The sequence below is a fragment of the Silene latifolia genome, chromosome 5, assembly GCF_048544455.1.
Source record: "Silene latifolia isolate original U9 population chromosome 5, ASM4854445v1, whole genome shotgun sequence".
Lineage (NCBI taxonomy): Eukaryota > Viridiplantae > Streptophyta > Magnoliopsida > Caryophyllales > Caryophyllaceae > Silene > Silene latifolia.
Window position 1 is genome coordinate 8,068,419 of NC_133530.1, and position 11,288 is coordinate 8,079,706.

The 11,288-nt window shown below is 39.5% G+C and overlaps 3 protein-coding genes across 3 annotated transcripts; all 3 read right to left on the reverse strand.

The window, feature by feature from the left end:
• Positions 1–1,079: 1,079 nt before the first annotated feature.
• On the reverse strand, positions 1,080–2,708 carry LOC141656606 (uncharacterized). The gene has a single exon (XM_074463557.1). The coding sequence runs from the start codon at positions 2,620–2,622 to the stop codon at positions 1,219–1,221; it is 1,404 nt and encodes a 467-aa protein (XP_074319658.1). The 5' UTR covers positions 2,623–2,708; the 3' UTR covers positions 1,080–1,218.
• A 1,222-nt stretch (positions 2,709–3,930) lies between these two features.
• LOC141655868 (uncharacterized) lies at positions 3,931–4,653 on the reverse strand. The gene has a single exon (XM_074462892.1). It carries the CDS (start codon positions 4,556–4,558, stop codon positions 3,947–3,949), a length of 612 nt encoding a protein of 203 aa, XP_074318993.1. The 5' UTR covers positions 4,559–4,653; the 3' UTR covers positions 3,931–3,946.
• Positions 4,654–5,310: 657 nt separating this feature from the next.
• Positions 5,311–10,037, reverse strand: LOC141656607 (protein ENDOSPERM DEFECTIVE 1-like). Its single transcript, XM_074463558.1, has 6 exons — positions 8,911–10,037; positions 7,719–7,838; positions 7,458–7,574; positions 7,269–7,358; positions 6,753–6,860; positions 5,311–5,904 (listed from the first exon to the last, which is right to left on the reverse strand). Exons 1-6 carry the CDS (start codon positions 9,778–9,780, stop codon positions 5,824–5,826), a joined length of 1,386 nt encoding a protein of 461 aa, XP_074319659.1. The 5' UTR covers positions 9,781–10,037; the 3' UTR covers positions 5,311–5,823.
• Between the last annotated feature and the right edge of the window lie 1,251 nt (positions 10,038–11,288).

The window sequence follows — 11,288 nt, forward strand, 5'->3', positions numbered from 1 at the left end:
CATGTGTGTCAGTGTTGCTGCAATATGAGGTTACCCCATTATTTGGATACAAGGAGTGAAGGGAAGCAGAAAGGAAGGGAACAGACTGTTTGCTGTTATTAACCTCAACTCACAGGGTGGCATTGGGTTACATCCCCTGCAGAAAAGTACAGTTAACCAGGTTCATTACACTAGGTATTTTCTATCAGGAACCAACCCTTTGATAGCTTAGAATGTGCTTGGCTAGCATTAATTGAAGGACGGGATGAGTGGGTTATTCCGACATGGCTGCAAAGTGCAAAGGATGCATCTCACGTGTCGAACAGTCCAACATGACTACTTTGTGAGAAAGTTCAATTTTTAGCCTATTATGAACTGCCATGTCGTGCTGGAATATCCGAATGGCAACACGCAGCCAATGTTGGAAGAGCTGGATTCATTGTAGAAGAAGAGACAGTGGACCCCTATAATCTCCTTCCCTTCCAGGCTGGGCATTAACAATAGATGAACCCCCAATAGGTTTGTTCTCATGCCACATAAGCTAGTATACAAACTCATTTACCTACAAACCTCATCCCGGTTCATCACATGGCCCACCATATTATTTCTTCTCTCACATTCTCTCTCCACAAACCTGGATACTATATTGTAACCCCTCTCATCTATGAACCTCAACACCCATGTCCAACAATAGAGGGTTTGTAGACAAACCTCTAAAATAATTTCCTCTTTTGATTGTTCGATGGATAACAGATCCTCTTTTCGATTTTTCAACGAGGGAGAAACTGAGAACTCAAAACCAAATTTCCTTTTCTTCCCTCCCTCCCCTACTCCAAGATCCAAACCATAGATAACAGAGTGTTTTAGTAGTAGCAAACCAACCACAGCACTCAGCACCCAGAATCCAGCACCCAGCACCCAGCACATAATTAGTGATTACTGATTGGTGACACAAGACTCAATTTCGGTAGATAAATATGCACACTAGTCAATCATCTGAAGATAAATAAAATCCAAAGTACATTTTAAGAAATCTCAAGCCGTTTGTCTGTAACTCAGTAGTTTATAAATGAATGGAAAAAACACGACAAAACCAGAAAGTCATCCAAAACCGCTTTTCATTACTGACAAAGCCTCAACAAATAATGTTACATGCTGAAAACACTCTTCCTACAAAAAAAAAACAGTAAAGTGTTACACTGTCAAGCCGCCATTCATAACAACAGCAAAGCATCATGATCATGAAATATGCATAATACCACGCCTATATATAGCAAGGTATGCTGTGCTAAAAAGAAACCATACAAAGGCAACCCACCAAGCTAGGAAGATAGCGGTTTCTTTAACAAACACCGAGCAAGGAAGCATACCACATATCCCTTGAAAGTTATCAAACAAACCTCCGTTAACTTGAGACAAACCCAATGAGAGAAGGATCAATGCTGCAGGAGTGAAAAACTGCAGAACCGCTAGACACAAGTAATGTCCATGCAGGAAAACCTTTGCCCTACTATAATCCATATCCGGGACAGTGCTAGAATGGAGCCTCTGATACCAAGATAACACGGCCTCATTCAAGAAAGTTTGCACATTCAACCGTAATGTAAGAACTTGCAACACACCCGTTAACAACAAGGAATAAAGCCTAAACTTAACAAAATCGGCTTCTTCCATACCCACATTGTCCTTCTTCAAAAAGATCTCGGCAAAGGGATTGATCCAAAGCAAGGAAGAGAACCCGGCTGATAGATGATTCGCATAGAAAAGGATTTGCCCAAACCATCCAATTGAAACTATCGACAAATTACACCTTATTTGATCAGTTCCAAGCCAAAATGCGCGAGCATTCTTGCCCGCTCCCATGTACAAAAACCCGGTAATACAACCACACAAACCAGCCACAACCAATCTCCCATAACCATCAATTGAGCTAAACTCAAAGTCAACAACACTAGGGCATAACCCTAAACAAATCACAAGTCCAACAAAAAACCCCAAAACACCAAAAGCAAACCCTAATTGCCTCTCAGACCTCTTAAACGCAGATCTTTCGACAAAAACACCAAAACCCGATACCAAAACCCGAACCAACCCATAAACAGATATCAAAACTGGCACTAAAGATCCATTCTTTACAACCCCAAGATCATCAAATTCATCACCCAAATCAAAACTCAAATACTTATGCAACAACAAACAAAAACAAGAAATAACAAAACAATTAAAACATTTACTATAAGAATCATAAAATAAACGAGATTGGATCAAAGGGTCACCTAATTTAAGCCTAAAGATCTGAGCTTTATTCTCATCAAACTCAAATTTTTCAAATTTCTCCTTAATTTTCTTCCTTTGTTTAAGTTCAGATGATGTTCTTGAAGAAAGGGATTGAAACCCATTTAAATTGTGATTAGGGTTTTGATCAGATGGTCTTTTGATTGCAAGTTTAGGACCAGATTGTTGGGGTTTATTAGGGTTTACATCATCTGGATGAATGTATGTGTTGATACCATTGAGGAAAAAAGATGCAAGAGAGATGAAGTAGAGGAGTATTGTGAGTGTAAGGGATAGTGTGATTTGGAAGATTAAGTTTTTGTATGAGAGTAATTGAGAGTACATTTCTTGGTGTTCAACACTTACCATGTTTGTTTGTGTTTGTGTTTTTGATTTTGATTTTGTTTTTGGGTTTGGAATTTTGGATGAAGGAAATGGTGTGGTATTACTGTTCTATGGAGAATTGGTGGGTGGAGTGAAGAAGTCCTATGAACAAATTCTAAACGTTTTTTTAGTTAGTTAAGGTCGGGAAATTAAATTGATCATTGAGGTGAAATCAATTTATTTCATCTTTTTGGATGATTGCCTGACTGGTATAAGTTGAAGTTATCGATTTTTAAAGCACCTCGAAAAAATTAGACTAGAATTTGAACAAATTCGAACTTGGGAGAACATTTGCGTCTCTCTGTTGTATATTGCCTAAATAATTGATTGTATGATGGTTTGAATTTTATATATAGGAGTATTTATGAGATTTTTTTTTTCTTAACTTATACTACTATGTAGTTAGTTAATTGAGACAATTCGAAAATCATAAAAGAAAAACTAAATTGGGTGTTTTATAGTAGTATCAGCTTATTTTATTGCACGAATTAGGACTTAAGAATATTGTGAAAGTCATGATCTTTCAAGATGTCACGCAAAACTTAGAGTATATACGTATTCAAGATTGATTATAGAGTTTAGCCTTATGATAGAATGATTATTTTGATATTTTCCAAAATATTAGCAATCTATGGAGTAATTTGCAAGTTTATTGTGAAGAATCTCATATTAACGCACATGTTAGTGTCCCACATTGAACGAATGAGAGACGGACCACTCAACAACACTAAGATATGGGCAGATCAAACAAAATGTCTCCTTAACTCGCTCTTGTGATGCAAGGAGCTTATAGTGAGAGGTTTGATCGGATATGGAATATTTTTACTCTCAGTCTTTCACCATTAATAGATTGATCTAAAAAAACGCATACTCACCGATAAAGTCTAGTTAAGTTATTATCTTTTTCGGAATTATGAAATCTTTAACCTACCCATTCAAAATGGAAAATGGATCATAAATCATAACTTGTGTTAATAGTAACTTATTTTACTTTGTTGACCTCATGAATCATGATAAATTAATTAATCAATGTACATTACATTGATATTTGTCATCAATGTACATGGCATTGTTATTAAGACTTCCAACTTTTGCATTACATCTAAAAAAAGCACTATAAGCAAGACTGGTTGACTGAACATCACAAAGTACAACAAATCAAGTCCAACTCTTTTGAGTTGGTTTGATAGCCGGTGGCTTCAACTTACCTCCCTCATTCGAAAGGATGAGATAGATTGGTCCTACCCTCGATGATCAACCTAATTTTCTTACCTCAAAAAAAAAAAAAAAGTATACAACAAAAACTAGTTTATTCCAAATTAGTATGCCTGGCTCTAACACTCTCAGCGCTCTCCCCTAAAACATCACCAAGCATAAACACAACCATCTCAAATAAAACAAACAACCCCCCTTCATATACACTCCCCATAGGAAGCAACGGCCTCGATCCTTCCACGTGTCCTTCATCGCGATCATCGGCCATAGTCTGAGCATTTACATGGGCCACAAAATTAGCATACTTAACACATGACCCACTTTGAGGTTGGCCCGTAAGTAGCAACACACGAGCACCCTTGGACTGGGCCACACCGCAGATTGCATCGACCGTGGCAAATCCACCCGGCCCAGCAGATGCAATAAGGAGGTCTGTGGGCCCAATTGGTGGTGTGGTCATGTCGAAGACGCAGTGGGCTGATAGGCCTAAGTGGGCTAGCCTCATACATAAGGCCTTGAGCATTAGGCCTTCTCGGCCAACCCCATAGACGAAGATTTGACCCTTTTGGGCCGAGGTTTCGGAGATTTGGTCCACTAAAAGGGTTAGTGGTGACGGGCCGAGGGTGGGTTTGGTGAAAATGGTGGAGATTTGGTTGCATATTTTTGTTGCCATGGTTGCCATTGCGGAGTTGCTTTGGTCTCCCATTTTTGCAGCTGTTTTTTCTCTTTGGTTGTTTTTGTGGACTATGATTCTATGAATAATCTTGAACTACAATTGTTGTTATCTACTGATTGAAATTTTAAAGGTTGGATGTGTAGTGTGTTGTCGATATGACTTCGTTTTCGTTCACAAGGACGGGCCCGCTGTTTTTATCCTTATAAGGGGAGACTAAAAAGTAATACGGAGTATGTGATTGTAACCGTTTCTATAAATAATCTAACGAATACTAACAATCATGATCTCGTCTATTTAACAATTGAACTTGATTGGATTGAAGATTAGATGTAACGGAGGCAAAAACGATGGAAATGAGGGAGAAGTCGAATTTGTGGCATTTGGAGGTTTCTTCCGACTGTCTTCCTATTGTCGCGTTCTTTGCAAACATCGGCAAGACACACCATCTCATTAAGGAGATCCTTGATGATAGATATCCTTTCCCTTAGTTCCTCCTTTCACTATTTATCTTTTAGTTACTTATCTAGGTTGTTTAATAATATCGCTCATGGTCTTGCCTGCAAGGCCATGATTAGTTAGGTGTACCTTTCTTTACTGCTGCCAAAAAAAAAAAAAAAAAAGGACAGACAGGGAGAAGGAGCTTATCCGCACATATTACACTCGTCCTCATTTTCTTCTCCCCATTAGCACCGTTTTTCTACTGGCTGAGCCAATATTGCACTCTAGGAAACACGCTGAGTAAATAAATCGAGACAATATAGTATTGAAAGCCATCTGTTTACAAGACAGAAATCGCTGTTCTTCAAGTTTTGCTTGTATCAATCTATCATGTTTAGCTGTACAGATTATGTTGGAACTGCACCGATCATCTTAACTAGGTTGCAGCAGCAAAAATATGAGAAGGATGATTACATACATTGAGTATGCTAGAAATATATGATGACCCTGACAAAGAGGCGCTCCTATGACCATCTGAACTAACTTGTTCTAACCCGATCAAATCAAGCCAGCGTGTGAATTAGCATTGTCAGTCTTTAGGCTCGTCAAGCTTCCAACGATGAAGTTGCAGTAGTTGCCTCTTAAGCTATACTCTTCTACCTATGACCATCTGAACCAACTTGTTCTGAACCGATCAAATCAAGCAAGTGTGTGAGTGAGCATTGTCCGTCTGTAGGCTCGTTGATCTTGCAACGATGAAACTGGCTGCATTAGTTGTCCTCTTAGGCTACACTCTTCTTCCTATGACCATCTGAACCAACTTGATCTAACCCTATCAAATCAAGCCAGTGTGTGGGTTAGCATTGTCCGTTTTTAGGCTTGTCAAGCTTGCAACGCTGAAGCTCCATTAGTTGTCCTCTTAGGCTACACTCTTCTACCTGAAAATAGTCACATAGCCCATTAGTACCTTCAGAAAATCTCAGCATTTAGCTTCTTCTTCAATTAATCCGACTTATAGCGAATCTACAAGACTACAACCCCCGACAAAAAAAGGGTAAATCAAGAATACCATACTTTTTTATCTAAAGAGGTAGAGGAATTCAAGAAACCTTTGTTGTAAAATTTATGAAATTGTCCAGGGCCGGCGGCTACTAGGGTGTTCAACCCGTTCAACGGAACAGGGCCCCCGATTTTTTGGGGCCCGGGGGTAATCTGAAATTCTATTTACTAAGACTATGTATACTATATAGCGCGGAATAATATCACTAGTTGAAGAGTGTTGCTGGTAGCTATGCGTAGTGTATGTTCTAAAGACTCCGTGTTCGATTCTCGGTAGAATCAGTTTTCAGTTTTATTTTTTTAAATCAACACAAATTTAAAGAATGTTGTAGTTGGTTGGATTCGAACCTGAAACCAAACACCATAAATGTGAAGGTAGAACCATCTTTACCAACATTAATTCTTGTTCTTTAGTGTAGTGTTTTTATCTATACAAAGGTTTCTTATCTTGCAAAAAAATTTGCGTTTATAACGAGTTTTTAATAATTTGTTACAAATTCATGCCATATTTGAGGTAATATAAATATTTGCAGGGCCTACTTTTAAAATTTTCCACAGGGCCCCCAAAATGTCGGAGACGGCCCTGAAATTGTCGTCTTTGGCTCTACCAATTAGCATGTAACAGTAGTGCAGAACCAGCTTTGCTTATGTTCATGTTTCTCTCCGTGGAAAAGAATGACGCCAAAAATAGACAAATGCAGAGATTCAAATAAGATGTGAAACTAACCTGGGATGCATGTGTCTTGTACAACAAATCTCCACATTCATCAACAAGTGTAAGCTCTCCACTGTATACTCTGGCCAAGTTAGAAACCAAGCTATCCATATTTTCCGCCTGCATAGATTGGAAATATCTATCAGTCAAGAATGTCATATTGCTATGATCGGTGAACATTATTTTCTTTAATCGACTTATATTAAGCAAAAGATAATTTTTTTATCAATATTCCGCTTATGAGATGAACTCCAGCCTGAGCTTTGATATCAAGAGAGTAGACCATATGAACAAAAGCTGAAGGTGATTGAGGTCCAATAAATGATTTTATGCCTTAATAATTACTTCGTGCAGTACTTCGATTCACTAAAAGGTGTAAATAATGGAGTACCAAAGAAACTGAAGCAAATGTTGATTGAGGATAATGATTTTTTTTCCCCAGAAACAGTCTCGCAGTGTTTTCGAGACAGGGTGATGGATCAAGGTTTTCTGGAACTTCCGCAATGATGACTGTGAAAAAGAACTGACCTTGGGTATGAAATTTTGCACTTGTAGACAAATCATTTCAGTTGCTTTCGCGGCTGAATTTAGGGCCTCTTCTATCTCTTTCAAATCAACCTGTAATATAGTAAATTAGTAATCCAGACCTTGTCAAAGAGGAGTAGAAAGCATGGAATATCTGAGGGAAAGTAAAGTGGAGTGTCTCTGAATTCTTACCCTTACATTACCGACAAGCGGAAGTTGAGACAAGACGTTCAGCAATCCATTGCTAAGCTCCAGCAATGAAGAAGAATAACTCTCTTCTATAGAGGCCCAGCCTTCCAGATTGGGCAGCTGTGAAAGCAACAAGGAGTCAAGTATTCATTAAGTTGTTCAACAGAAGTACAGGGAACAAATGTACAGCATATTTCTTAAACATTTAAGCTAGTTGATTGCCAATAATTAAGCTAGGAAAAATATGGTGTAGTTGACTCTCACCTGAGCGTCGAGTACCGTAGATAGAGTTTCCATTTGTTTTAACAACCCATATTCAATACGCTTGCTTTGTACAGAATCCCGCAGGTCTGATATCTTTACTCCCAAAGAATACAACTGTCTCTGCAAAACAGATAGGACTACTTGTAAGCGAAACTCGATACACAAAATACTCAGCATGCATCCTTTACTACTGAGGAGTGAGGAACATCCAATTGCAAGCATCATCTCTAAAAAAGACTCTTAATTTTAACCATCTATCCCTTCAAAATGCGCTAGAGCCTAAAAACCAGTTGTGCTAATACGGAGTACAAAACTACCCTTAGGGTGTATTTGGATTGAGGGATTTAGAGGGAAAGGGAGGGAAGGGAATTGGAAGGATGAGAAATTCATTGTTTGGTACTTTGATTAGCAAAATGAAGGTAGAGGGATTTGGAGGGGAGGGAAAATGGATCCCTCCATTTCCCTCCTACAAGGCAAATTATTTCCCAACCAACATAGGCAAGATTTGGAGGGAAAATCACCTCCTCCATTCTCCCTTCCCTCCCCTCCCCTCCCCTTCCTTTCTCTTCCCTCCCTTTCTCTCCTTTTTTCCTATCCAAACAAAGCCTTAAAGACATCCTCCTTAGAGCTCTTCAACCAAAATTATTCTCACAAAAGAAAGTAAGAAACATTATCCGAAGAGGGCCGGTATATTCATCCGACTAAGAGATCAAGAACTGCACAAAGTAGTCTCACCAATTGCTTATTAGGGACATTTTGGACAAATGCACACGATTTTACTAAAACCGTCCTATACAAGTATTTGTGTTACTCCATTGGTTTGTTGCCCACTGTCACTTGTGTTCACTAACTATCAATTCACAATTATATCAAAAAACTTCAACACAGAGATGCAAAAGACAATCTAAAGGATGCCACCTTCTAGAAAGTCTTGTGTAAAACCGTTTTACAATCTAAACCCATAATATAAAGACTACCAAAGTTACCAATTACTGCTTTTTAGGGTTATTGTGCACACGCTTTTACTAAAACCGTCCTACACAAGTATCACTAATTATCAATTCACAATCACATCAAAAACTTCAACCTTCATAGAAGCAAATAACATGTAACCATGAATAATATTTCGATTTTCGACCCTAAATTTACAATCAACCAATTTAATCAAGGGAAAATGACAGCACTCACTAACCTCACTTTGCTTTTGCTGATTAACAAAAGAAGCCTGAGCCTTAGCATTAGCAAACCTCCACTGCAAATAATGATTATACATCAACCTAAGCCTATGCACATCCTCTACCTGGCTCGAACCCTTCCTCACCGCCTTTTTAACCTCTACCGCCACCTGACCCTTAGCCCCGCCAGGCGGAAGTGGCACCGGAGGAAGCTTTAAACTCCTCCCCACCTTCACCGACCCCCTCATCATCAAACCACCCATTTTCTCTTCATTCCCACCATCTTTCCTCCTAATTGTTCCATCTACATTCCCATTTACGACGTTCCCTTGCTCGTGACTCGAAAAAGATAGCTCCATTGACCTAGAACACGGTGTTGAAACCCGATTTCCTCCATTACTTTGACCAATTTCACAGGGTTCTGACCTTACTGACTCACAATCTCCATCAACTGAACTAGAACAATCAATTGAGCTACTATTATCCGCCATTACAGTAAGCAGTTTCGACGCGGCGGTATCCCAATTAGGATGCCGGATACTCCTTCCCGGCACCGGCACCATCGCCGGAGTGTCGGACCGAGAGGTTTCCTTGAAGAGCTTGACGGCGGACCGGGGTTTGTTAGACCGGACTGGACTGACAGAGGTCCGATTCAGCGACTCCGGCCGGTTTTCGTCGGCGTACTTCGGTCGTAAATCGGTCTGTGATCGGCGGAGAGAGTTAATCGAAGGTTGTTTCGGTGTCGATATCGCCGGCGACATGAATCTCGAGCTGACCTCACGAACTCTAGGTCGTGATCGACGCGGCGGGTTGTGATTCGCCGGAGTTGCCATATCCGATGGGGTTGAGGTTGATGTTGATGTTGGTGGTTTTGGGAATTCCGCCATTGTTAGGGTTTACAGATTTGGGGGAAATGAAATTGGGGGAAACCCTAGAAATTAAATTGGGGGAAATTAGACAAGGGTGATGAATAAGAACTGGGAAATTGAAGAAAGAGTGTAGTAAAACTAACAACTGAGGAAAATGGAGCAAAAGAGAACAAAAAAAATAGCCGTTACATGAGAGGTTTTAACGGTATTGTTTAAAAAGTTGGGGGACTGAAGAGGGGGAGCTAAACGAGCCAAAATTAACGTTAATCTCATGTGACTAAGATTACCACCTCACCCACCATCCGTTTATGGATTTGTTTTTTCTTTTTCTTTTTGGTGTAAATCGCAACGGGGACAAAATTCATGGGATCGAACCCTTCCTATCTTCATTTTTCTTGGTAAGATAGGGGGCTACCCCGAAATAAATGAAAAGTGGCTAGCTACTACTTGAGGAGTGGCGACTCGATAATATTTTCACGGAAGATGGAAGGGAGCTTATAAGGGGGCGTGTCCAAGATGATTAATAAATCCGTCGAGGATGTTACTCCTCTATTAGCGAGCCAATCACTGGCTTAATCAACTTCTTCGTACACATGTTTTATCTTGATCGATTAGTTCTCGCTTCTGATTAGATCCTTACAGTGCTGCACCATCGGAAGAGGAATATTATTGATGGTTGATCTTCTTTGATTATATTCACAGAAGGAGCATTTATTCATGTGAATAAGAAGCTTCTTTACTCAAAATTGTTTCGCACTGTCCAACCTAGTGGCTGAAACTACTAATTCCTCCCTTATTGACGAAGAAATACCACAAGAAATGTAATAAGCCGAGACAACGTTTTATGCAATTGTGTGAGGAACCACTTCACCAAAACTACTTGATTAACGTCGATTGTGTAATTATAGTTTGGTAATCTGGATTCGGGTTTCATTCCGAGTCTGAGAGGTTATCATTTTTAGGTGGTTGTTGTCCGTGCACTAGGCAGCAAAGACGGGTTTGATTGCAGTGGCTGTTAACCGTTGCTGGTGGGAAGGGGCGAAACAGAGGACTTCGTCTGGTTGTTGGAATTGCTGCTCGTTTAGACTCGCGGTGTTGTTGCTGGTCGGATCTCTTTTCTGGCCTCGTGGTGTTGAGGATGAAGGATAAAAAAGTATTTGGACCGGTAGAGATTCAATTGATTTGGAGTTTTAATAAGTCAAGGTTGGATGAGTGTTATTAGTAAGGGTAATTTAGGTAGTATAGTTAAGTTAAAGCAGTAATGTCGTAATTAGTTCTGGTTTTATGAAAGTCGTCGGCGTAATCCAATTTAGGTGTTAAGTTTTTGAATTAAGAAAAATTAAGGTGGTTATTCCAAAAAAAGATTTTTTGTCAGGGAGTACCTACATTTAGCCTCGTTTACACTAAGGTATCTAACTTTTCTTTTTTGGCCCAAAGGTACCTAAAATTTTATAAGGGATCAAATCTTTCATGAAACTTATTTCTTTTGAGGCCAATTCTTCACCAGTCACCATCATTACATCATG

Bases quoted from the DNA above. Each gene is read 5' to 3' on its own strand.
- LOC141656606 (XM_074463557.1), bottom strand. From the start codon at position 2,622: ATGGTAAGTGTTGAACACCAAGAAATGTACTCTCAATTACTCTCATAC.
- LOC141655868 (XM_074462892.1), bottom strand. From the start codon at position 4,558: ATGGGAGACCAAAGCAACTCCGCAATGGCAACCATGGCAACAAAAATA.
- LOC141656607 (XM_074463558.1), bottom strand. From the start codon at position 9,780: ATGGCGGAATTCCCAAAACCACCAACATCAACATCAACCTCAACCCCA. The intron at 7,575-7,718 runs GTGAGAGTCAAC...TTGCTTTCACAG, and splicing joins CTACGGTACTCGACGCTCAG to CTGCCCAATCTGGAAGGCTG. The intron at 6,861-7,268 runs GTCAGTTCTTTT...CAATCTATGCAG, and splicing joins TGCAAAATTTCATACCCAAG to GCGGAAAATATGGATAGCTT.